At 45.1% G+C, this 25,311-nt stretch overlaps 1 protein-coding gene across 1 annotated transcript; it reads right to left on the bottom strand.

The window, feature by feature from the left end:
• Positions 1–407: 407 nt before the first annotated feature.
• On the bottom strand, positions 408–25,105 carry Nop14 (NOP14 nucleolar protein). The gene is given in 20 exon segments (XM_051165312.1): positions 408–844; positions 1,073–1,228; positions 1,353–1,471; positions 2,858–3,005; positions 3,322–3,481; positions 5,981–6,134; positions 6,895–6,996; positions 8,652–8,787; positions 10,138–10,223; positions 11,093–11,223; positions 12,089–12,395; positions 13,875–14,006; positions 14,402–14,524; positions 15,904–16,038; positions 16,457–16,552; positions 16,554–16,591; positions 20,556–20,697; positions 21,227–21,345; positions 21,348–21,360; positions 24,878–25,105. Coding segments are annotated over 20 exon segments (2,592 nt in total). The 5' UTR covers positions 25,073–25,105; the 3' UTR covers positions 408–744.
• Between the last annotated feature and the right edge of the window lie 206 nt (positions 25,106–25,311).

Below are 25,311 nucleotides of genomic sequence, written 5' to 3' on the forward strand. Positions count from 1 at the left end.
CGCCCTCCACTAAACAGATGCCCAGTACCAGATGTGGCCCCTCTGCTTCTTGCACCGGTCGAGTATAGAGAGCAGAGCCTGTGGCTAATTTAACAGTGGAGGAACCCGAGGCTCTGTGGTAGCTGTGGCAAGATGGCAACCAGCCTAGCTGGTGGGTGTGTTATGTTCATGATCATGCAGCCTGTCCCTGAAGAATTTTAGGGAAGTGACAAGGAGAGTACTTTTGGTAGATGCGGTTTCTGCAGCCAAGCTGTGGAGCCCAACACCCTTCTGGGGTTGTTCTTGACCAGCTTGTTCTGAGCTCCAGGGCACTCACAGCCGTGCGTTCTGTGCTCCAGTGACGGCTTCACCATGTCTGAGATCAAATTCCTAATCAGCACCACCAACCACCGCACAAGATCTCACAACTGGGAAGCCACTGGTGACAAGGGCTCATCTGGACATAATGATTCAGTTACATTCTGCCATGTGTGGCAGATGATCTGAGAAGTGTGCAAGTAGGCGACTTTGATGTGAACACTGGTGTACTTACCCAAATTGTGATAGCTTGTCACAGATTTATGGGACAACTGCCCAAAATGTCATTCAGTGTTGTAGCTATCATTAAAGAGCATGTTTCTGAGCTCACTCTGTCACTGGAAGCCATTTTAACATTTTAACAGGGGATAGATGGGATCCTACACTCCACATTGCCCCCGCACCCCCAACACACAATGTTTCCTTTATTTACATTTACAAAACAATTTATTTTTTGAACTTTTTCCTCTTCAGAGCCTTCCATTCACCTTCTTGCGTAGCCAGGCTATTGAAAAGCTGCTTTACTTTGCGCTTTCTTTCTGCATCCCTAAAAAAAAAAAAAAAAAAAGGAAATACTACTTTTTGCATCAGTTTTCAGGATATCTTACCTTTCTTCTGTTTGAAAACTAACAATTCAGAACCATACATGCGAGGCTCAACCCTCAGCCCTACCAAGCCTGTCAGACACCAGTCTGGTGCTGAGAAAAACCAGCAGCTGCTGAGTGTGAGGTCACACTGTAGTGGTGCCCTAGTCCCATAGACAGCCCTTCCTCACCGTTCCATGATCTCGGAGAGCTGCATTCTGGCCAGGAACTGATTGTCCTTTCGGATCTCCCGGACTGCACCTTTAAATTCTCGCTTGTGTTTGTGGATTAATCTCTTCCTTTCCTGTTCTTCCTTACTGCTGCCTTGTTTCCGTCCAAACTCGAGCCTAAAGGTAGAGTCAACACAGCTATAGAGGTGAGCAGAGTCTGCCCGAGTGCAGCATCTCCCCTGTCACTGGCTGCAAGCAGTTTCGCTCACAGTTCTGGCTTCCCCAGGGACCCAACACTCACACTTTGACTAGCCGGGGGGTGAACAGCTTTAGTGGGACAGGCTTGCTCTTCTCACAGATGAGTGGCTGGAAGTGCTGTTTTTGGCTTTCCATTTCTGACAGTATGCTTTGAGACAGCTCCTGAGGGACATGGCAGTAAGGGGTGCTGTGACAACCACGAACAGCATGACTTCACCTCCTTAGAGGCCTGACTACACCCACTGGGCTAAGGGCTAAGGCTGTCAGGTGCCTCCGGGCTGAGGTGCCATGTTCTACATAGGTTAACCACGGGCAAGAAGAATCCCTTACAACCTGAGGTGGGCTAGTGAGATGGTTCAGCAGAAAAGGCCTCCTGCCACCAAGTCTGAGCTCAATCTCTGGAAACTAAATTTCAAAGGCATTGCCCTTTGACCTCCATACATGTCCCAATGCATAAACACCCTCACCTCTAGTGACAAAGTTATAAATGTGAGGGCTTATATCAAGAGAGTAGCATATGCCTCTCTCCCACAGAGACACCGACAAGGCACTATCAACTCAATTTTGATTAAAGTACACATACTATAGATCCCCTAGGTAGGGAATGAAGTGACACCATGCCCTTTTCTCTGAGGAACCTGGGCTGGTACGTGAATAACTGGTGACCAGAGTTGGGGGTGGATGGAGCTGGGGTGGGGCTGAGGGCAGCAGGTAGTCAGGAACTAAGGGGTACAAGCTAGTGAGGTAGGACATATGTGGAAGATCTGCTGACCACTAGGAATGCTATGGCATCAAAATGTATAGACCGGAAGGTGGTGGCGCACACCTTTAATCCCAGCACTCTGGAGGCAGAGGCAGGCGGATCACTGTGAGTTTGAGACCAGCCTGGTCTACAAAATGAGTCCAGGACAGCCAAGGCTACAGAGAGAGACCATGTCTCGAAAAACAAAAACAAACAAAAATTTGGCTGGGCAATGGTGGCGCATGCCTTTAATCCCAGCCCTTGGGAAGCAGAGGCAGGTGGATTGCTGTGAATTCAAGGCCAGCCTGGTCTACAAAGAGAGTCCAGGACTGCCAAGACTACACAGGGAAACCCTGTCTTAAAAAACAAAAACAAAATGTTGTTTAGATACATGGGATTCCAAGGACCCAAGTGAGGATGTCTCTCAGGGCTTCTTGTCACGGTAAGGATGGAGGAGCCACCCTCAGAAACTGTGGTAAAGTGCTTTGGATGGCCTGGAACTAGAGTGCAGCTAGGAAGCCTCATTTTCCATGTGTGCTTACGATATTGTAGATGGTTCTGGCAGAGATGTCCCAGTGATGACTTCTTTTGGTTTTCTCAGATAGGGTTTCTCTGTGTAGCCTTGGCTACACTGCGATCCGCCTGCCTCTGCTTCCCGAGTGCTGGGATTACAGGCGTGCGCCATCACGCCTGGCTCACTGATGACTTTTAAGCTGCAACTTCAGTAACAAAAATGCTCACTAAGCTGGTGCCAGGCCTTAAAGTCTGTGACCAGGGCAAGGTGCTTAGTTGCCAGTAAGCCTCACCTGAAGTTCTTGGGGGAGGCTACAGCCCATAAGATGCTCTGTCAGGAGGGCTTGGTGGGGCCTGGTGATGGCATGGAAGGACGGCAATGCACTGTACATGAGTACACAGTGCTTCAGCAGGGCCAGACACGAGGCCAGGCAGGACAGTCTACAAGGACAAAGGACAATGAAAGAGACTAAGCTTATCCTATTTCAGTAGTTACTGATAAGCCAATAATGTTGGCAAAATGAAAACTCTCAACCACAGCTTAGAAAATCTAAGTGGAATCACATCAACAGAAGGGTTAATGGTTCATTATGGTACTCTAGGAAATATTGTTTGCCCAGAGTAGGAGACACAAGAAATGCAACTGTACCTTTAGAGGGGGACTTGGTTTCAGTTGCAATCAAGTTAATATACTTTGAAAATAATGTTGCATAGGTTAGTATATTTACTCCAGATGTCCCTGGGGTGTCACACATACCTGGTGTGATTGGCTTCAGTGGCTGTCAGGGTGCTCAATCTACTTGCCCAGTGCAAGGGAATGCTTTCCCTCTGCCAGGTGGCCACATCTGCTTTGTCAGAGACCACGAGCAATTCCGAATTCTTTCCAAGTGCTCTAAAAGGGTGCACCAGAGCGGAACCTGAATCCCAAGCATGACAGGTCAGAAAGGACCCAGATATTACTGGCTTAGAGGCCTACTCTGCTAGCTTACCCTTTAAAAGCTGTCTCTGGCCAGGCGGTGGTGGCGCACACCTTTAATCCCAGCACTTGGGAGGCAGAGGCAGGTGGATCCCTGTGAGTTCGAGGCCAGCCTGGTCTATAATGTGAGCCCAGGACAACCAAGGCTAGACAGAGAGACTCTGTCTCAAAAAAACAAAAACAAATAAAAATAAATAAAAGTGGTCTCTGCACCAAGCTATCAGGTCTTGCTAGATACTAGTGAACCCATTCCAACTGTGCAAATAAGTATAGAAAAGATACCTGTGCCAGGAGGTGGTGCTGCATACCTTTAATCCCAGCACTCTGGAGGGAGAGGCAGGCGGATCTCTGAGTTCTAGACCAGCCTGGTCTACAGAATGAGCTCCAGGACAGCCAAGGCTACACAGAGAAACTCTAACTTGAAAAACCAAAACCAAACCAAACAAACAAAAAGCCTAAAAGAGACCTGTAGGGGAAGCTGCAGGGGGCTAGGTGAGGCTGGCAACAGACTTCCCATGACCTTCTTCAAGTTACACAAGGTTTAGGCACTTAGGCCATGACCAAGACAGGTCATGTCCTAGTCCTGGTAGAGAAGCCATGCATAAACAGCACCCTTGCAGATAAATGAACTAGATAGGAAGAAAGCAGAAATGGATGCCAAAGCCAAAAGAGAATGAGGAATAGCAGTTATGCTGGAGAGTGGGTAGGCAGAGGTCACCAGAGGTCAGAGCAGGCTGAGAGGGTGGGCAAGATGCACATCAGCAGAGACCTGAAAACACAGCAATTAATGAAGGAGGCAGAGGAACAGCATGCTGGGAGAGTTCAAGAATGCTTACATGGAGGTGGCTGGGTACCTAAGGGGCAAGTGGACGGTCAGCTTGCTTCTACCTGCCACCAGGCCAAGGGACCACCTTCTTGACTCTACTCCAGTACCTGCACTTTCTGCTGCACTACTCTCTACAGGGAATGACAAGCCTGTGTGTCTGGGGCATGCTGGATGGCTTGTTCTCAACCCAAGCCTGATGCTCAAGGGCAGGCTGTGTTTGGACAACAGCGCCTAACTGAGCACTGTGCCTGGGACTCCTGACTGCTGGAGTGCCTCCAACACTACACTGTTAGGCTGTGTCTTGTCTCAGCCTTAAGGTTGGAAATGGCATCCACAGGGACAGAGGCCCATGAGCATGCCATGGGGATCTTGAGGAATGCACTCAACACCATGGAGGCTCCCTGAAGGGAGGGAAAGCATTGACCAGAAAGAAATCAGTTAAGAGCTACAGACTTGGACCTGTCCGGTGCGCTGGCTCCCCTAGTTCTCGTTCCTAGAGTCTCAGCTTACAGAAACTGTACTGAGCAGAGCTGGCCAAAAGTACAATGCAAAGAGCTGGAGTGGCGGTGCAAGCCTGCCGTCTCAGCTACTTGGGGGCTGAGGAAGGAAATCATTTGAGCCTAGGGATTTCAGACCATCATGTAAACAAAGATTGTATTTTTATTTTTGTTGTTTTGGATACAGGATTTCTCTGTGTAACCCTGGCTGTCCTAGAACTTGCTCTGTAAACCAGGCTGTCTTTGAACTCAGAGATCCACCTGCCTCTGCCTCCTAAGTGCTATGGGTTGGGACTAAACACAAATTTTTTTGTTGTTTTTGTTTTTCGAGACAGGGTTTCTCTGTGTAGCCTTGGCTGTCCTGGACTCACTCTGTAGACCAGGGTAGCCTTGAACTCACAGAAATCCTCCTGCTTCTGCCTCCTGAGTGCTGGGATTAAAGGCGTGCGCCGCCATACCTGGCTAAACGCTTAAATTTTGCTGAAATATTTTACCTGGCTTTGGCATCAGCCCTGGAGAGGTGAACACTCAAGTGTGAAACTGGTATCCAATGTGTGGGCAAATCCAGTTGGTACCTGGACTGCAGGATTTCAGAGTTGTCTTCAATGTTCTCTAAACTTTTGAGGAGTATGTAAATACTTAAAACACTCTAATATAAGCTGGCAGTGGTAGAGCACACTTTTAATCCCAGCACTTGTGAGGCAGAGGCAAATGGATCTCTGAGTTCCAGGCCAGCCTGGTCTACAGAGTGAGTTCCAGGATAGCCAGGCTACACAGAGAAACTGTCTCGAAAAACCAAGCCAAACCAAACCAACCAACAGATAAAAAATCCCCTCAAAACAACCTCCCCCAACCAAAAAAGAATTCTAATACAAGGGGCTGGAGAGATGGCTCAGAAGTTAAGGGCACTGACTGCTCTTCTAGAGGTCCTGAGTTCAATTCCCAGCAACCACATGGTAGCCCACAACCATCTATAATGTGATCTGATGCCCTCTTCTGGCAAGCAGGTGTACATGCAGACAGAGCACCATGTATATACAATAATAATTAAGTAAATCTTAAAAAAAAAAAAAAAAGAACTCTAATACATATTTAATAGTCTCTATAATCAACTCACCTTGGCTCTGTGTATTTGGAGTTGCTATGTAAAGAATCCCAAGAAGAAAATTTAAAAGCTCAGGGATGAACCTCCGAGACAGAGACACGTATTCCAAGAATAAGCAGCACACAAACAGGCCTTTTATCACGTCTTGCAGGGACAGGACTGGACACTAGGAAGGAGCCCACAGGGACAGTTACTGAGTGTCTCAGGAAGCTCTACACTGATAGAGAGGCTAAACGACCATGAGGGATACTGTGGGGAGTGGTAAGCAGTGTGCTAATACGGGAAAAGGAGCAGTCTGAACACAGCCCCTATCAGACTCAGTAACTACTACTATTTGATTGTTTGGGGTTTTTTTGTTTTTTCTATTTTTTGGTTTTTTGAGACAGGGTTTCTCTATGTAGCCTTGGCTGTCCTGGACTCACTTTGTAGACCAGGCTGGCCTCGAACTCACAGCGATCCACCTGCCTCTGCCTCCCGAGTGCTGGGATCAAAGGTGTGCGCCACCACGCCCGGCTACTACTACTATTTGAAAGCTTCTTTTGGAGTCACACTCCTCATGTAATCTTGCTCTGCTGATTTAACCTCCCACCCCACTCTCTCTACTCTGCCCCATCTGGACTGGCTCATGTAGGCAGCTCTGGGAATGGGAAGAGACTGCTACCTGACTTTGGAATTTCTGATCCCTACAGGTTCTCACAGCACCTTTAAGATGACCTATTTTATGCCAAATCTTACTGGACAATAGCTATGGACTTATTTTTTGTTGTTTTGAGACAGGGTCTTTACTGTTTAAGCTAGTCTTTTGTGATCCTACTCTCATTTGTAATTAGGACCACAGGCTGTATTATGGCGGATGTGGAAGTACATTCTTGTCCTGAGATGTGATGTGAGGCTGACCCCACCCACCTTTGGAAGGTAGGACCCACCTTAGTAAGGATCTGGCTCATGCACATCAGGGCAGGGGTCACAACTGGATGCCAGAAATCAGAGGTTGGAAATAATAGGCTGGTGATTTTCAAGTAAATGAGCTGGAAAGGAAGTGTTACAATACAGATTAAAGGTAAAGTGACCTTTAAAAGGGCCCCACAGCAAAACTGGCCCTAGTGAGATACAACAGGCATTGACAAGTCACCATGACTCACTCTAGGGCAGGGCCCCCTCAGTACCTCCCAGGACACACCAGCATTCCATGCTTTCTGACACACAGCTGGGCTCATCTGGAATGTGCAGAAGGACGGGGCTGTTCTAGCCTGTGAGCTTGGCAGGTTCTTCAACCTCCATCTCTAGCCTGTAGAATTAGGGCTCAGGGTACCAAGGGGGGGGGGACAGTGCTTGCCCACTGGACACCAAGTCATGTCCTGTGTCTGCTTGGAAGGAGACAGCCACGCCTCAGCATCCAATACTTGTAGTTCTACTCCAAGCATATGTAAAAGCAGGAACAGACAAAGGCACCAGAAAACTGTTCAATGCACCCAGAGCTTTGTCAATTCGATCTAAGCAAACTTAGAAACCAGCAAGTGCACACTAATAGAACTTACTTCCTTCTGGTCAGGCAGGGACTTTTTAGTCTAGTCACTGCAGAATGACTAGAACCGCAGCCCAACTTTGGGGTAGGGGTAAAGAGAGCCTTACAAGCTCCACTGCCTGGTAAGCTTCTGGTACACCACAGCTCTTTAATGTAGCAGCAACAGAACCACAGTATGAGCTAGACAGCTACTACTGTACTAGCAGTTCTGTCCCAGCACCGAGAGGGTCATGTGAAGCTAAGTATAACATGAACACTCATATTACCTTACCTGAGCAGGTGTGATTATGATTTATAATTATAATGCCTCCCCCCTACAAATGCTGAGAAAGGATGTAGTTTGAAAGGACTTAGGACGTTAACACCCTTCCCCAACTTCTGGCCACGGTTCTAATCTTAGTGTCTACAACAGCACACAACTTCAATAGGTGAGTGTGTGAGAGAAGTGTGGTGGGGAGGGTCAAGAAGACCATCCTGGCTGGGCATGGTGGCGCACGCCTTTAATCCCAGCATGTGGGAGGTAGAGGCAGGAAGACTGATGTGAGTTCAAGGCCAGCTTGGTCTACAAAGTGAGTCCAGGACTGCCAAGGCTACACAGAGAACCCCTGTCCTAAAAAACAAACAAACAAACAGAAGACCATCCTAACTAGTCAGCTGACTCAAGACTGGTGACTTTTCAAGATACGTATAAAAATCATTAACAAAGATGAACGAAATATGACAAAACTGTTAAAATCACAGAGACTTAAATATTTCTCAATATTTTAAAGAAAAGAACGCGGGCTGGAATCACTCTGCAAAAAGTGGTTTTGCTCATCTTGAACTGTGCATCTTTGCCATTAGGATTTGACATAGCCCCATTCAGACTCATGCCAGAATTCTCCTATCCACTAATCACTGAGAATGAGCTTTGCTCTCACGTCTTGCTGTAGTACTCTCAGATCATTCTGGTAGTTCTAGCAGGGGGTGTCCAAGCTTTCACACGACATTGTGATCTACAAATGTGCTAAGCCACTCTCACAGGCTGGACTAAGGCATAGCCAATCCCTCAAAGCTTTGAGCATGGTATCCAATACCAGTCATTCTGTGTGATGATAAAACAAACCGGACTTCCGGTGGCTGTGAAGAAACAGTCTGATGAACCCTGTCTCTGCTTACCACATCCAGCCCTGGAAACACTGCTCGGCCTTTGTTCTCAATCATTTCTTCCATCTCATGCATGGCATCTCGGAGAACAAATTTGATGGAATCGCTTGCAGCTTCAGGAAACATTTGGCAAAGATTATATAATTGCCTGTTAAACAAAAACACAATAGGAATGACTTTAGATAATAAAAGCAAATTATCAAGACAACAAATCTCAATACTGTTTTCCTGTAGTCAGTTGCTGACTCAGCAAGGAAATGGGAAACAGAGATGGATGTCCATCTTTGCTTTGTGGCTGGTGAGTATTGAACCCCTTTTCATGCATGCAGGCAGTAGTCTACTGCTGAACTATGAGCCTAGCCTGATGAATCTACTTTTCTTACTGTGGTTGGCTGACCTTCCTGATGGTCCTGGTGATATTTCAAGTAGCAGTCTATGATAATATATACTGTTCTCACTATTTTCTAAAACCCTGTTTAAGTGGTGGTGGTGGTAGGAGGACATGAGGTACCACGGTTGTTTATACTTTTAATAATGTTGGAAGCATATTCTTTTTGTTTGTTTTTTGAGAGTGTCAGTCATAGCACGTCATATATAAATGTACTTCTCTTCAGGCTGTGTAAGCGCACCGCTCTGTACATGCAGCTGACACACAGGCTAGTTATGTATGTAGTACAGGAGGAAGTGGCTCAAGAGTGCCCCCTCCAGGTGCAGATTTTCACTGATCCCACAGGCCAGGTCATGGCTCATGACAGAGATCTCTGTTTCTTCTGTTCTTCCAGCCACCACACAGGGAGCAGGAAACAATCACAGGGGTCACAGGTGACAACCATGGTAAAAGCCCAACCTTCCTTAGCCACCCCTGTGCAGGACAAGTGGACATGCTTCCCCAGCAGGCACTGTGGGACTCAAGCAAGGCACCGCCTGTATGATTCCAGTGAATCAAGGACTGGTGCGGTGGCAAAGTGTCCTTCTAGCATGTTCCCAAATACCTCTGAACCCACCCAGAAGTTGAGGCTTCAGTGGCAAATGAAACGGACACATAAACAAGTATAAGGGCTCACTAGCTTTATTTCTGGAGTCAACTTGTCAGTAATTTAAGATTATCTCATCCCTGCATTAATAGTAGCATGTGTCAGAGGGGAAAGCTGGGGACAAGTTATGGCAATGGGTATGTGCTGTGAGGCCTATGTATAATTCTGGGGGCAGTCAACTTGCCTGCTAAAGTCACTACCACTGACTGCCACAATGATGCCAAAGTGTGTACTATAACATTAGGTAGGAGAAAACTGTCCAATTCAGCCCCATATTCCTCTATTTTTAATTTTTTGAGACAGGGTTTCTATTAGCCTTGGCTGTCCTAAATTCTCGTTGTAAACCAGGCTGGCCTCAAACTCAGAGATCCATCTGCCTCTGCCTCCTGAGTGCTGGGATTACAGGCGTGCACAACTGTACCTGGCTTACATATTCCTCTTAATACAATCATTTTTTTACTTACACAACCAACTTGTCGATGGTCTTGAAGTCTGGTGCACTGTCTGTAGCCAAATCTCCTACGTATTGCAAAAGGAAGCCAAACAATTTCTGCAGGGATACAGATTGGGAGATCACTCAGTGCCAAATACTAAATGCTAACACAGCCGACAACTCCCAGAACACCGGCATGCTGGCTAGAAACCACTGGGAAAAGGACTTCTTCGGGGGAAAAAACAAAATGCAGGCAAAAATGCTGCTAGAAACTACTGGACAACTCAGGATCAGGCATCTTCTCTATGGTATGGCAGAAAGTGCATAATTTATCAAAACCAAACAAGGAGGTAGGCATGGTAGCTCATGCCTATTATCTCAGCACTCAGAAGCCGAGAGACAAAAGTTTGAATACATCTGGTCACAAAATATGAGACCCTGTCTCAAAAAATCAAAACAAAGCCAGGCATAGTGGCACATCCTTGTAAGCCCAGCACTCAAGGATCAGAGGCAGGCAGATCTCTTGAGAGTTTGGGGCCAGCCTGGCCTACATGGTGAGTTCCAGCATAGCAAAAAATATAGAGTGAGACCCCGTCTCAAAAACAAAATGGAATAAACAACCACAAAATGAATGAAGAATGCTGCAGCCTTGCATTGTCTGAATAAGGACGTGATAATCACCATAAGAAATGGAACCAGTAATAGCAACTCATTTACTCAATGTCTCGGCCACTTGGTGGCTGTGAGTCTGAGTTTCCTGGCATTTGAAATGAGGATAACATGGATGTTGTGAGACAGAGAGGTGCTTGATGCCATCGGTGGCTTTCTGCTCCCCAATTAAGTGCTTTGTAGTGCCAGCACAGTGATATCAAATGGGAGACAGGCCCTGAGCAGACACCAAGGCATTCTACCTCTGAGTAGTTTGACATTCACAGAAACAGGCTCCTGCTAATACTACACCACCCAACAAATGTATCCCTGCGTACTTCTAATTTTGCTTTGTTTCCTACTGCGAGACTTGGATGGTTGCACTTCTGAATTCTCTCCACCACCAAAAGCTGTTCTTCCGTTGGTCTTCCTGATATTAAAAACCTCAGATCCTCATAGGATTCAGGAACTATCAAAACCACAAAAGATACTCAGTCAGCCTTCAACAGAACAGCAATCCACATGTCTCCTTGCACAGTGTAGGCATGACTACTTGCACTTTACAAAGTTATTTAACCTAAATTTTATACAAGGTGTGTTGTAACCTCATATCTACTCTTACCCAAGGAGTCTGACACTACTTAAATGATTTATGTTCCAATCATGTACCCAAGGACAGTCTCAAAGAAAAGATGACCCCTAGCTTTCATCAAGCAGGAATTTGCCTGAAGGCAAACCATGAGGCATCTCTGGGTTCAGAATACATATGTCAGGCAGGCTTGGAGCACATGAGCAAAGCCAACCCTTTTGCTGAGATTCAAACATCAAGACTTGTCCATGGAAGCCAGCTTACTCATCAGTTATCTTTTCTGGAAATAACCTTCAGTTACAGAACAAGTCAGGGCTGCTTGCTATAACTGGAGTTTTTCTCTATTCATCAGATCAAACACACTATATTTGATAAAAGGTATTTGTTGTGAACAAAGCATAGTGTCCAGGGATAAAGCCTCTGTACAGATGGCCCATGAGTCCACATCCTGCTCCATAAAGGTGCCTGCTTCATCTGTGCACAGTCACAGAACTCTCTGTAGCCATGTACCCAATGTGAAAGTGATGCTACACACAGACCAACAGATACCAAAAAGCATGACAACCTGTCCACAGCAGAGACATCACCAATGGGAATGTGAGCACGCATTCACAATTCCATCTCCAAGGAGGGAGACTAGCAAGTGCACACTATGGCCATTATTTGGAAAGTAAGAAAACCCAACAAGGCTGGGGACTGAATCCCAGCCCTGAAAACAGAACAGAGAAAGCAACTGTTTGTCTACCTGTAAAGACATAGGGCAGCTCAGTTCCAGCAGCATTTTGAGCTTTCTGACCATCACTTGGCAATTTCCCCCCATGAGTCTGATGCTGCTCCTTCTTTGGCTTCTCACTTTCCTCCTCACTGTCTCCACTGGATTCTAGGTCTGAGTGGCTGTCGGGGCCATCACTTCCTTCCTCGTCCTCCCTGCTTTCATCTTCACTCTCTTCCTCATCACTCTCATCTTCTTCACCCTCTTTCTGGTCACTCTCTTGGGCACCGGCTTCCTTGCTTTGCTCTTCCTGGACATCTTCAATGTTCATCTTCCCATCCTAGAAAAAGATCATGGTGACCACAGTCAGAACACTGTACAGCAACACCAAACTACCATGCCAGTGTGTACCATGCTTTCTTATCTGGTTGGCCGCCTTTCCTACTTCTCTGAGGTTCTCTAAGCTCTTCTATCGTGCTTTGGTTTGTTCCCTGAGTAATCATGAATTGGAAGCTTGGTCCTCAGTGTGAGGCTGTGAGAAGGGAGGGGACCAACTGAGAGATGAGGCCTGCAGGAAGTCTTTAGGTCAGGAAGGGCTGTTCTCGGGAGGAATTAGCATGGCTTTACTCCCAGTTCCTGGGAATTGTTAAGAGGGAGCATGCGGGGGCCTTCTCTCTCCTGGACTTCCTGCTTGGCCACCCAGTCACTTTCTCTTGCATGTATTCCCATCACTAAGGCCTTTACCAGGGCTCAGCAAAAGGTGGCACCAACTCCTTCAGCTTCTGATAGCGACTATTCCAGCCTCCCAGAGAACTCTGCAGCTGCGATGCTGAGAATTAGGTTGCCACAGAGCTCATGGACGCGAGATGTGGATGGAAAAGGCATACACTGCTGCTGCCACCATTCAGCTTTTTTGGATGCTTTTAAAAAACATTCAGTTTCATATATCAGACCCTTCTCAAAACAGTAAGCCTATCTATTTTTCTCCCCTGAGCTCTGGCTAATACACTCTAAAAACACTGGTATTATAAATGTTGTAAATTAAAAACTACACCAGTACTAAGGATATAACTTAGTGGTAGAGTGCAAGCCTAACATACAAAGCCTTGGCTCAGCCTCCAGCACCACACAACAAACAAATGGCACCTAGAATTATTTTACTCAAAAATATTCACAGTGGAACAATTCTCTAGTCCCAGAACTTAGAAGGCAAAATTGTAAGTTCTAGCCTAGCTTGGGCTATATAGAGAGCAAGAGCCTTTGTCAATCAATCAATCAAACTTCAATAACAATTATTAACCATGAGTTAGCTCTGTCAATAGTATACTGAGTTCAAACAGATCATCAGTTTAATGAATACACTAAGAACAGTAGATGTTAACAACTGAGAAACAGCAAAAGAGGTCTAGTCTGTGTGGTTCTGTTTCAGTTCCTCTGATGGAAGACCAACACCACTGTTACCATCTTCTCTTTAAAATTCAACACTTGGGCTGAAGAGATGGCTCAGAGGTTAAGAGCACTGTCTGTTCTTCCAAAAGTCCTGAGTTCAATTACCAGCAACCAATGGTGGCTCATCACCATCTATAATGAGATCTGGTGCCCTGTTCTAGCCAGCTGGCTCACATCTAGGCAGAATGTTGTATAAATAATAAATAAATCTTAAAAAATAAAATAAAATTCAATACCTGCCATGATGTAACTAAACCAACATGACAGAAATTGTTTAAAAAGGTTTCACTTTTTCAGCTATAACGAATCCCTTGAATGAATACTAGACAATGTGGTTTTTAAATTAAAGGGAGTGGGGAAAACAACTTACTTTGTAAGAAAGCAAACGCCTATCGTCTTTATCTAGTATAAAGCCATCATTTAAATCATCTGCTGACGTATGTTTTGGTTTCTTTTTATTTTCATCTTCATCTTTTCCAATCATTCTTCGAAGTCTTTCAGCCTGAGATAGTAAGGAAAGAAGTTACATGCTGCGCTCACCAAATCTCTACAACTACAAACATTCAGGTATAGAAGAGGCCTGACACAGCATGCTAAAACAGCCAGCTGCAGAGTGTTTGTTAAACACAATACAACTAAAACCCTGAATGCACAGGCAGCAGGTCATAGGGCAATGCACTCACTTTGTATACTGTTTGCATTTTACTTCCTATGTTATTTTATAAACAGCAGACATTTATGTCTGTATTGATGTAAAATTTAAACAGCACATTTCAGCCCACCTTTCAAGATAGAGCAGAAAAGCTTATAAAGGAGTCAGACTCAGGCCTCACATGAAGGAGCTGAGCCTCTTGGGTGTCCAGCTGGGCTGTCCACTCAGTTACAAGTCACCCGTACCTCCAATTTCCTGAGCCGCTCTTGTTCTTCCTTTGCCAATTCCTCTTCCGTTTTCATTCTGTTAGAGGGCTGCGCCTTCATTTCAAAGCCAAGCTCACGAACCATCATGTCATATGCATCCGGCTAAGGTAAAAATAAGATGCTTTTCAGAATTTTCTAACAAAAAGTAAACAACATTCCATTAATGACTAGACAGAATATATAGAAAAGGGGACAAACCATGCCTAAGTCTTTTCTTCTACACAGAAAACTGTTCCTCAGGCTGGGGAAATGGCTCAGCAACTAAGAGCTCTGCTGTTCTTCCAGAGGGCCAGAGTTTCTGGCACCCATGTTCCACAACTCCAGCTCCAGAGGATGCTGCCTGTTGCTGGCCTCCATCAGCACCCACACACATGTGTATGTTATCTCCCACCCTAATAAATAAATAAATGCTCTTCCAATTGGTCCTAAAAACTGAGAAACAGGTGGACATGTGGGATACGTGGGCATTTTTACTCATAAAAATTATTATTTTGTTTTTTAGACAGGGTTTTCTTTGTGTGGTCTTGGCTGTCCTGGAACTCCATCTGTAGATCAGGCTGGCATCAAACAGTGGTGGCATACACCTTTAATCTCAGCATTTAGGAGCAAAAATTATTCTTAAAACATATCAGCAGCCGGGTGTGGTGGCGCACGCCTTTAATCCCAGCACTCGGGAGGCAGAGGCAGGCGGATCACTGCGAGTTCGAGGCCAGTCTGGTCTACAAAATGAGTTCAGGACAGCCAAAGCAACACAGAGAAACCCTGTCTCGCAAGTGGATTAAGAGGCCAACATCACTCCTGATGAACTCAAAGCCAGGTTGTTCTACATGAAAAACCGATTTAAAAAAAAAAAAAAGCAAACCAAACCATATCCCCAACAAATCTCTGTGAGTCCAGGACAGCCACGGCTACACAGATAAACTCTGTCTTGAAAAACCAAAAAAAAAAAAAAAAAAGGAAAGGAAAAAAAAGAAATTGAGCAAATGCATATTAAACATATTACACATGAATATAAGAAATACAACCTTCCCACATTTCTACCTAAAGTACTTCTCACCTGAGAAACACTGTAATTCACTTAAGGTAGAGAAAGAGATAACTTTGGGCCACTTCCACCCTATGTAACAAACACAAAATAAACTAACTGAAAGTTGGGCACAGTGGCAAATGCCTTTATTCTCAGTAGGAAGCAGCAGCAGGCAGAACTCTGTGAAATTAAGGTAGGCCTGGTCTACAAAGAGTTCTAGGCCAGCCAAGGCTACATGGAGAGACTCTGTCTAAAACCAACAAACAAAACAGAAACACCAATAACAACAAAAACATGAGAAACGAACTAAAAAGAAGGCTAGCAAAACGGTTCAGTGGAGCCAAGTTTGCACGCATACCAAAACCTGCTCTAACTGGAAAGAGCCAGACTCATTGAAATGTCAGGTCAGCAGACAGTAAGTTCAGAGTTGCCTCTTGTGATGGGTGGTACCCACCTGCGGTTTTTCCTTTTTCTCTTTGTTCTCTGACTTCTGAGATTTACGTGACAGGAGAGTCTGGATTTCTTTCCAGTCTTGGTCTAGCTTCTCTGTGAGCTCAAGAGCATCTTCTCGTTGAGCCTGTCTGTCCCTCTGGAGAAAAACACAACAAATACACACCGCACAGAACTGTTATTAGACTTCCATAGGTGGCCTGGGCCAAGGCTAAGAAAACACACAATGACCCACTTAATATCAAATGCATCAGCAAGAAACCAGAGACTAGAGTGTCTTAAGTGTAAATCTCTGAAGAAGGGAATAACTTCCTGCTACTATGTACCCAGGTGCTCTGAGCATCATGCTCCAAGTTTAAAAGCAGTATTGTTTTGCAAATACTAGAGCTAACAAAACCCATCAAACATATACCCTTCAGGAGATCTAAACAGTCCTTTTCAAAATGAATGGTCCTATAGTGAATCTGGACAAAAACTTACATAGAGTTGGCAAATGTACATGGAAGAGAGTCTGACATATTTTGGTGCTGTCCTCATTAGAACATTAAACAGCCCACCTTCTCTTGCTTTGACTTTGCGATGAGCTCTTCAATCAGTTCTTTTCCGTGACTTTGGCTTGTCCCATCCTCATCTTCCTTCTGAGAGGTGCTCTTTGTGGACCCCACCACCAAAGTGGGAAGCAGTGAGCTCAGCTGGAAACAAACAGCAGAAGATACTGTGAAGCCACAGACACTAACTTTGTAACCATTTTTGGGTAGAGCTCTGCCAACATTCTTGAAGGACCCTTTCCAAGAACTTATTCATATGTGGTATGTGGCCGGCACTGTGTGCCATGGCAACCATGTAGATGTCAGAGGATGACTTTGAAGTGTCAGTTCTCTCATTCCAACCTTATGTGGGATTTGGGGATCAAACTCAGGTTCTCAGGCTGCACTGTTGGGGTGAAAGTGCTTTTGCTAATGAGTCATCTTGCTGGCCCTCTCTAAGAACACTCTGTAGGATCCCATACTCAAGAAGAAAGTCTCACAACTGGCACGAGGCCAGGCAAAATGACACACAAGGAAATGCAAGATTAGCTGCTTCAAGGACACTAAGACTCACTAGGTTACCAACGAGTTGTGGTCCAAGGAAACAACATGCAGCTTTTATTTTTCCATCTGTTCTCATGAAACATATCTAGGCAAACATACCGGAACCAGAGTCACGCAGAAAGAATAGTCCAGGAGCAGTACTCAGCAGGAATCCCTGCCTCCCTCTACACAGATACAAAGGCCCTGAGCCAATGGTGGGAACAAGAACCACAAGAGCCCCTCACCTCCAGTCTATCCTATCTGCCACAACAGAAGATACACACTGCAGGAATCTCCAAATATGGATAGAAAGAACTTCAAAACAAAACAAAACAAAAAAACCCCAACTACCAGTTTCTCAGATGTAAATCAATTCAAAGAAAAAGAAGTCTTCCCCAGCTCAGGTCTTATCCAGGAATCTCTAGAAAGCCACGCCCTTATTCAGACGTGCAGGCTCTTGGTCCATGTTCATACCATTCTCTTGCCCTTCTGAGCTAGTCACGTTTCCTGTGTGAGCTGTCATTTGGATAAACCTAGTTCTACATTTGCTCCCTGCTAACACAGGTGCAGATGGTAGTGCAGTGCTGAAAAGAAAATATTATTTAAAAAACAAAGTTCTCAAACCATGGTCAAGTATCTCTGGGTACTGAGGAATGTTCCCTACTCACTTAGAACTGTCCAGGACCAAAACAACCCCTTCCCTCGTTCACCCCATCTCATTCCCTCTTAGCTACTCAAGGGATGTGCCCCCCCCCCACCTCCCCATCAGTTTTTCTTATTTTATTACACCATCCCTTTATTGCTTCCATGTTAAAACAAAACTCAGCTCCATCTCACTCTTTCTACTTTTCGGTCTTAGAGCAAGCCTTCCAGAGTTGGTCTCTGTCTCATCTTCAGTCTCCTGGTCTTCTGCACTGCCTTGGCTCCCCTGTGGAGTCTTACTGACTTACAGGCAGCTCTTAGTCTTCTTTTTATCCGCAGTGCTTTATACACCACCACCCTCTCCACAAAGTACTCTAACATGCGCAGGATACCCTCAACAGACAGTGACTTTGCCCCTTCTCCAACTCTTCAGGCCTCAGCTGTTCTGTGGGGCTCATGGACCACGTCTCCAGGGGAACTAGTGCAGAACTGCCAAGATGGAGCACATTCAAACCCAGAAATCTCAAACTTGAGACTTAAAATCTCATCCTGAGAATGGAAGGTGTGAGACAAAGCTCTTGCCTTGTTTCTGTGTCTGCCTTAGGAGCAGAAGCACAACCCTGAGGTGGTTACAAGGTGGTCAGTCACATGAGCTCCATCACCTACCAGTATCCTAAGTCCTAGCAAATGAAACACATTCATCCTCAAAGCCCCTCCCCACTGCCTAAGGTTTATAAGTCCCTGTTTCACAAGAAATAAAGCACTGGGGTTAAATGGGCATCCCTCCTCCCAAGAATTCATTGCTGGACCTTCAAACTAGACTGCCGGATAGGCTGTTGCCTTAGCCTCCTCAGCCTTCTGCTATTTGTCTCCGCCCACCTCAGTGCTGATCTGCGGGAGTCAGGCCTGGCCCTTGTTAGCATCAGACTGTCTCAGAGTGCTGGACTCCCCACTGCCACTTGGCGTAGTGCCACCAGCCCAGCTAAAAGAACAGTTAACACTTACTGCAGAGAAAATCTTTTCCCACCACGCACACCCCCACACCCACCCAGAGCCTTCAGTTCCGTGCCTCATCTTTTTCATCTGGAGACTGATGGTGCTTGGACCTTCCAGGCATACACTTCTGGCTCAGTGTCCCAGCAGCGTCCAACGGAGACTCAGAACTACACTCTTCTTTCTTATTTTTTGTTTTGGTTTTTCTAGACAGGGTTTCTGTGTATCCTTTTTCTTGTTATTATGTTTGTGTGGAGACAAGTGGACTGGGTGTCCTACACTCTCGTTCTCCTCCTATTTCCTTAGGACAGGCCCTCTCACTGAACTTGAAGTCAAGCCAACCACCTACCAGCCCCAAGGCTCCTCCTATCCTTGTCCCTACAGTACCATGTCCAGATTTTATTTTTCTTTTTTTAGTTTTTAACAAATTTATTATTAGTGTGTGTTTGAGTGTGTGTATGACTAGAGTGGGGAATGGGACTGCTTGAGTCACAGTACACATGTGGAGGTCAGAGGAGGGCTTTGTGGAGTGAGTGCTCTTTCTTTTACTAGGGTCTCGGGATTGAACTCAGATTACCAGACTAGACAGGCAAGCACTGAGGCATCTGCTGGCTCTATACCTGGCCTTTCTTTATGTGAGTGCTTGGGATCCTTAGGCTTGTACTCTTACTCACTGACCGTCTCTCCAGCCCGTGCCATCTTTTGTCTATACGTTCTTCCTCCTTTGGTGGCCTTGTCAGTCTCTATGTTGGCCTCTGGTTCCTGTCTCTCAGCCGCCCCTGGATGTTTCATTGCAGATTTCTCCAAGTCTATCTAAAAGTTCTCCCCATTTCTGTGAATGGCAGTCCAGTTTTCTCAGTGGATTACACCAAGACTTTCAGCCATCCCAATTCCCCTTTCTCCCTCATTCATATCCAAATTACTCGTAAATCCTGTCAGGATGTCCTAACAGATAATGGAATGCCGTGACATAAAAGTATCAGTGGTCCCCCTTGCCCAAACTGAACTCTTCCCTAGAGCCCATGTGGGCTCTACTGTCTGCCTACCACTCTACTATCTTTCCCCATGCACTGAGCCATCAGCCTTCTAGTGGTTCTCACTTCAGACCCTCCAAATTCACCACTCCCTCCATGGGAACCCTCCTGGCTCATACGGTGATAGTCTTTGTACAAATAACACCATCTTAGTGAGTCTAGCAATGCCTACTTGATGGCATGTCCCAGCCCTTTCCAGGGACATATCTCCTATTACACAGCACTTTCACCTTTGATACACAAAACAATTTAGTGATGTAACTGTTTACCACCTGCGTCTGCTATCTAGCATGAACTACAAATGCTAAGCTTTTGGTATTTTGTTCTCTCACATTTCCCCAAAACTAAGAATGATGCCTGCACATAGACTCTCAATGAATGAATGACTCCTCTTTTTCCTTGTAAATGCAGTCTATTTGATACAGCCATATACTAGTGTGAAGTAAGACCAACATTCAATCTGCTTCATGTTATTACCTACAAACAAAGGCTAAATTACCAGTTTTTACACAAAGCTGACATAACAGTTCAACGTGGATGCCATTGCTACAGCTACTAGGTCAGAATGTATGAAGGTCCGGGAGCTAAGAAATGAAGCAGAGCTCTTCCCAAGTCAACGAGGTGGGCTCTTCATCGCTCTAGCTCTAGGCTCGCAGGCACGGTTGGCTATTGTGCTATTTCGTGGGTATTAAAAGTCCTGTCTCAGCCCATAAAGGCATACATACTAACCTAAAGTCCCCTGCACATTTTAGAACCCAAAGTTCTGAAACAAACAAAACAAAGAATAAAAACAAAAAGCCCTGACCTATGGAGCTTATCAAGAGATTAAAATGTCATTTTCTGGAGAAAGCCCAATAGAAAACGCACTGCCCCTTGCCCTAAGCGACCAGGTTTCTGTGGTGGCACCTCCCACTTACCAGACAATGTTCCTCGTTCTTCAGTGTCACTGTCACTATCCACAATGTCATTATGCTTTTCGATGTCAGCCAAAGACTGGCCATAATGAGTCAGTTCTTCATCTTCATTTAGGTTGTAGATGTTTTTTTTCTCATGATGTCGCTTGACAAAAAGGGGGTTAAAAAAAAAATCAGCTACCTAAAAGTATTACATTATTTTCTAGAAAATTAGTTATTCCCCACTATATGTGAAACATGACAATAAAGCATAGCAGTCTGAAAATTATTCTACATCATTTGAAAGATGATTGGAAAATAAGCAGAGACTTGTAGAGAAAGTCTTCAGTAAGTCATGGATGAGGCTAAGCTACTGCTCAGTCTTCCCCATTGGCAATGGTCCTCCACTCACTTGTTCTCCATCCAATAAAGCCAAAGGCAGGACCTGAGTTAACAACTCCAGTACCAGTCAATACTTACTATTGTTTCTAGTTAAAGTATTTATTGTCAACTAGTATCTCTTGAAAGTACTGTCCTCTTGTCACTCAGACAAGATACACCACCTGAGACATATATCCCCTGTACATGGCAGGGAAACAACTCAGAGGTGTAAATGAACAAAAAGGACCTCCCTTTTCCTTGGCTTGCCTTGTGTCAAGTTCATAGTGAAGACTTTCCTCCCATCTTTTCCATACCTGTTGCTCCAGAGCAAACCTCTTCATCATCTTTTCCTCTGGACTTATGTTGCTATTGTACTCTCCAAAGCGTTTATCTGTAAATACATTGGACTTGTTCCTTTCTTTGTATCTCCTTATAAAGTCTGGGTTCGCTAAAAAACAAACCATACACGAATAATTCTTACACAAAGTTTCTGTAATCTTCACTGAAGAAGCCACCAGAAGGGGCTGTGAAGCTGAGAGTTATACTGGTAAATCAAAGTTCATAACATGTTTCATCAATGATAGGCCATCCCTAGTCATGACAGAACTTTGAGAAGAGAAAAATAAGCTTACACTTATTGTACTGAGCTAGCCGTTCTCTTTGGCAGCTACTTGTCAGTGTTGAAAGCTGTAGAAGCTGTGTTACAACTTGGAAATATTCACTGTAGGCATGATTCACTAGGAAAAGTGTTTATTTAGATCTCTTCCACAGGGAGGAAGAGGTTTACTTGCCACTGAACATGCCCGAGAGAATATACCGCTGTGCTTTCATGTGTGAAACTATATCACAATTGAGTTTTTCAAGTGGAGGCACAGTTCACTCTTTACACCTTAAAACACCATTTATCTCGCACAACTAGTAGCAAGTACCTGAAAATTGGGTATCCTTCTAGCAGCAGTAACACACACACTCAGTATTATTTAGTCCGAAGGTAAGGCAAGGATCCTGCACCTGTCTTCTCCTCACAAAGGCCTGGAAGGCTTGAAGTGTGATCACAAAAATCCCACCAACTTTGCTACTTCCTAGCCAGGACTTTGCAAAGTTCTTAATCTCTCTATCCCCGGTGAGCATATTTGTAAAAGGAGATAGCCATTGTCTTCAGGCTATCTCTAAGAATATCGCATGCATTAGTGAGAGACCATTTGGACAGGCAAGCAGTGTAACTGTCTCAGTGTGTGACGCTGGGAGAGTACTTGAGTCTAGCCTTGGATCTCAATCCTTCCTTGTTGACTGAAGGAATGTATACGCCTCAGTGCCTTCATGTATAAGACAGATAGTAGTGCTTTCCTCATAAAGCTGACTACAGGGTTAACCTTACATTTTCTTGGTTTTTTTCTTTTTCTTTTTTTTTTTTCTTTTTTTTTTTTTTTTGGTTTTTCAAGACAAGGTCAATGTGTGTAGCCATGGCTGTCCCAGAACTCAGAGATCTGCCTGCCTCTGCCTCCTGGGTGCTGGGACTAAAGGCATGAGCCACCATCACCTGGTTAAACTTAACATATGTTTCTTAATGTAATACCTGATCTGCTTTACAGGATCTCTAACTTTGTTAATAGCTTTGACTTTCTAATTAAGTTTGGAAACTGAGGCATGATTACAGAGTGATGGTGTTGGCACTCTCCTTGTACTACTACCCAGAAGTGTTTCTTCAAAGCACTACATCTAATCAGAGGAAAGAAGGCACCTAGAACAGCCACTTACTTTGAGCACTACTCAAAGGAATAGCACTCAGAAAATACTCTGGCCTGCAGCATGGACCCTACGTGCACATATCAAACTTAGATTCAACTGGGAGATCTACTGCCTCTCCAGGCATCTCTGAACCTTTCCCTTCACTATTCAGGTACAACGGGCCTCCCACCCACCCCGAGTCTATCCCACTCGCCCTGCAGGGTTTGAATATGGGTCTATGAACAATTTTCTGATGTTCTCCATTGCTTCTCCTTACTGAGACCTCTGCATGTTCTTAGCCCCTACTTCTGATTTCTTCAAATATCTGAGTTTCTAAGCTATGGGTCAGGTGCTTGGAAATTCAAAATGAACCGTGACCTATAGTAGAGGTCTGCACAAATGTTGCTATTTGAGCTGTGGACTGTGAAAGTGATGAGCTGGTACTTTAGCACCTTTGGGAGTTAGGCAAGTCTTTTTTTTTGAGAAATTGAGCCGTAAGAGACAAAATAAGGACAAGCTGAAGTTAGTCTGCAAAGGAAAATAAGAAAGACAAGCCAAATGCTGTACAAACAGTAGTGTTTTAGAGGCTGCTCACTCTCCACTAAATGTGATGTTCAAGGCCAGCCTAGTCTACAGAACAGCCAAGGTTACACAGAGAAACCGTGTCTCAAAAAACCAAATCAAAACAAAACACAGAACCCAAGGCTTCACTGGAAAAGGCAGATGTGGCTTCTTTAGCAGCTACATTATTCCATTCCCAAACGCTCCCTCTGCCGTCCTTGGGTTACAGAATATAATGGTGAATTATTAGTCATTTGTGTTTTCTTTCTCTAAGGCTTATATTGGACTATATACAGGACAGTGTCAGTTCCTTACAGTATGGATATTTTACCCAATTCAAAAGATATTTAATTCTCATTTGACCCACATCCTTTGTAACAAAGTACAGATTAAGAGCTGTGAAGGGCAAAGGCCAAGTCTTACTTATTTCCTCTACAAATATTACCAATAATTCTAACATATTAATTTTCTCAAAGTAATCACGAGTTGACTTTTGTTTAACTCTATTTGTTTATTTATTTGGATTCAACTGGAAGTTTTGAGTCTCATTTTGTAGCCCTTGCTGGTCTGGAACTCACTATGTAGACCAGGTTGGCCTTGAACTCAAAGATCTACCTGTCTCTACTTTCCAATGGATTAAAGGCATGCAGCACAACGGGCACTAACAAATTTCTTTTTAAAAAGCCCAGTGAATATCAGTAGTTAAATACAGAGTGCCATTTGTTGAACTAAATTTAAGAGGAAGGTACAGAAAGAACGGGCTCTTGAGTTGAGGCCAAAAGAACAAGAAGGATGGAAGCCATGCTGTTATCCACAAAAGGGACCAGTCCAGTTACTTCCCAAGGACAAGCTCACGAAATTCAGAGGAGGGACACTTTTCAAACATTCAAAGAGATGTTCTGTGAACCCTATCCATGGGTCACATACTGGCATGGTCAAAACCTAAAGAGAAACAGTTATTTTGTCTTTTTTTTTTTTTTTTTCAGAGCTGAGGACCGAACCCAGGACCTTGCGCTTGCCTACCACTGAGCTAAATCCCCAACCCCCCTAAAGAGAAATAGTACAGGACAGCTCAGAGTTCACAAGTGATTAACTCTGCTTAACCCGTATACCCTAAGGCATCAAGGAGGAGTCAAGAAAAACATACACCAGGAAGATTCCAAGTAGGATGAGTTTCCAGAGGAAGGGCATTCGATCCCAAAGAAGGACGAGGCAGTGCTGTCTAACAGTCATGATCTCTGTGCTAGCTAGTTTATGGCCAACTGGACACAAACTAGAACCTTCTGAAAGGCAGAAATGTCAATTGAGAAAATGCCTCCATAAGATCGGGGTGCAAGCAAGCCTAAAGAGCATTTTCTTAGTGATTCATGGAGGAAGGACCTGCCTACTGTGGCGGGGCCACACCTGGGCTGGAGGTCCTAGGTTGTTTTAAGAAAGTAGGCCGAGCATGCCACGGAGAGCAAGCCATGACTTCTGCATCAGCTCCTGCCTCCAGGTTTCTGCTCTGTTTGAGCTCCTGCCCTGAATTCCCAATATACGCTCTGCTCCCCAAGTTGCTTTGGTGTTTCATCATAGCAATAGCGACCCTAACTAGAACAGTCTCCGGGATGTACGCACCAAGAGGTACGCAGCTAGCCACTGGGCATAGTACTCAGATCCTGGAAGCTCCCCCTTACCTTCTTGATGGCCCGGGCACGGGACACCCCGGGCAGGCCCACATCGTGGCGCGTCTTCCTGCCAAGGATCTGGAACTTCTGCCTGTTGACTTTCACTTCAAATGGGTTTGGGTTAGCTTTCGCCGGGCCTCCGAACGCCCCTGCGGGCGTTTTGTGGGCCTGCCTCCGCGCCCCAGGCCGCTTCGCCTTCCCCATGACATTCACTCTGCCACACTTTTGGAAGACCAAGGAGCAGCAGCTGGTTGGCTCAAACACGCAGCGTGCTGAGGATTCAGAACCACGCTCAACGTTGTCTCACGATATCTGCGTCAGCTCCGGGTACATCGCGAGAAGTACACAAGTCATACATGACACTGAACAGGCTCTCTAGTTTATTGGATTAAAGACTTCAACTCCCAGGAGGCCACACTTCCACAACTTCCTGGCGCTGGGCC

This window comes from Acomys russatus, chromosome 22 (genome assembly GCF_903995435.1).
Source record: "Acomys russatus chromosome 22, mAcoRus1.1, whole genome shotgun sequence".
NCBI lineage: Eukaryota > Metazoa > Chordata > Mammalia > Rodentia > Muridae > Acomys > Acomys russatus.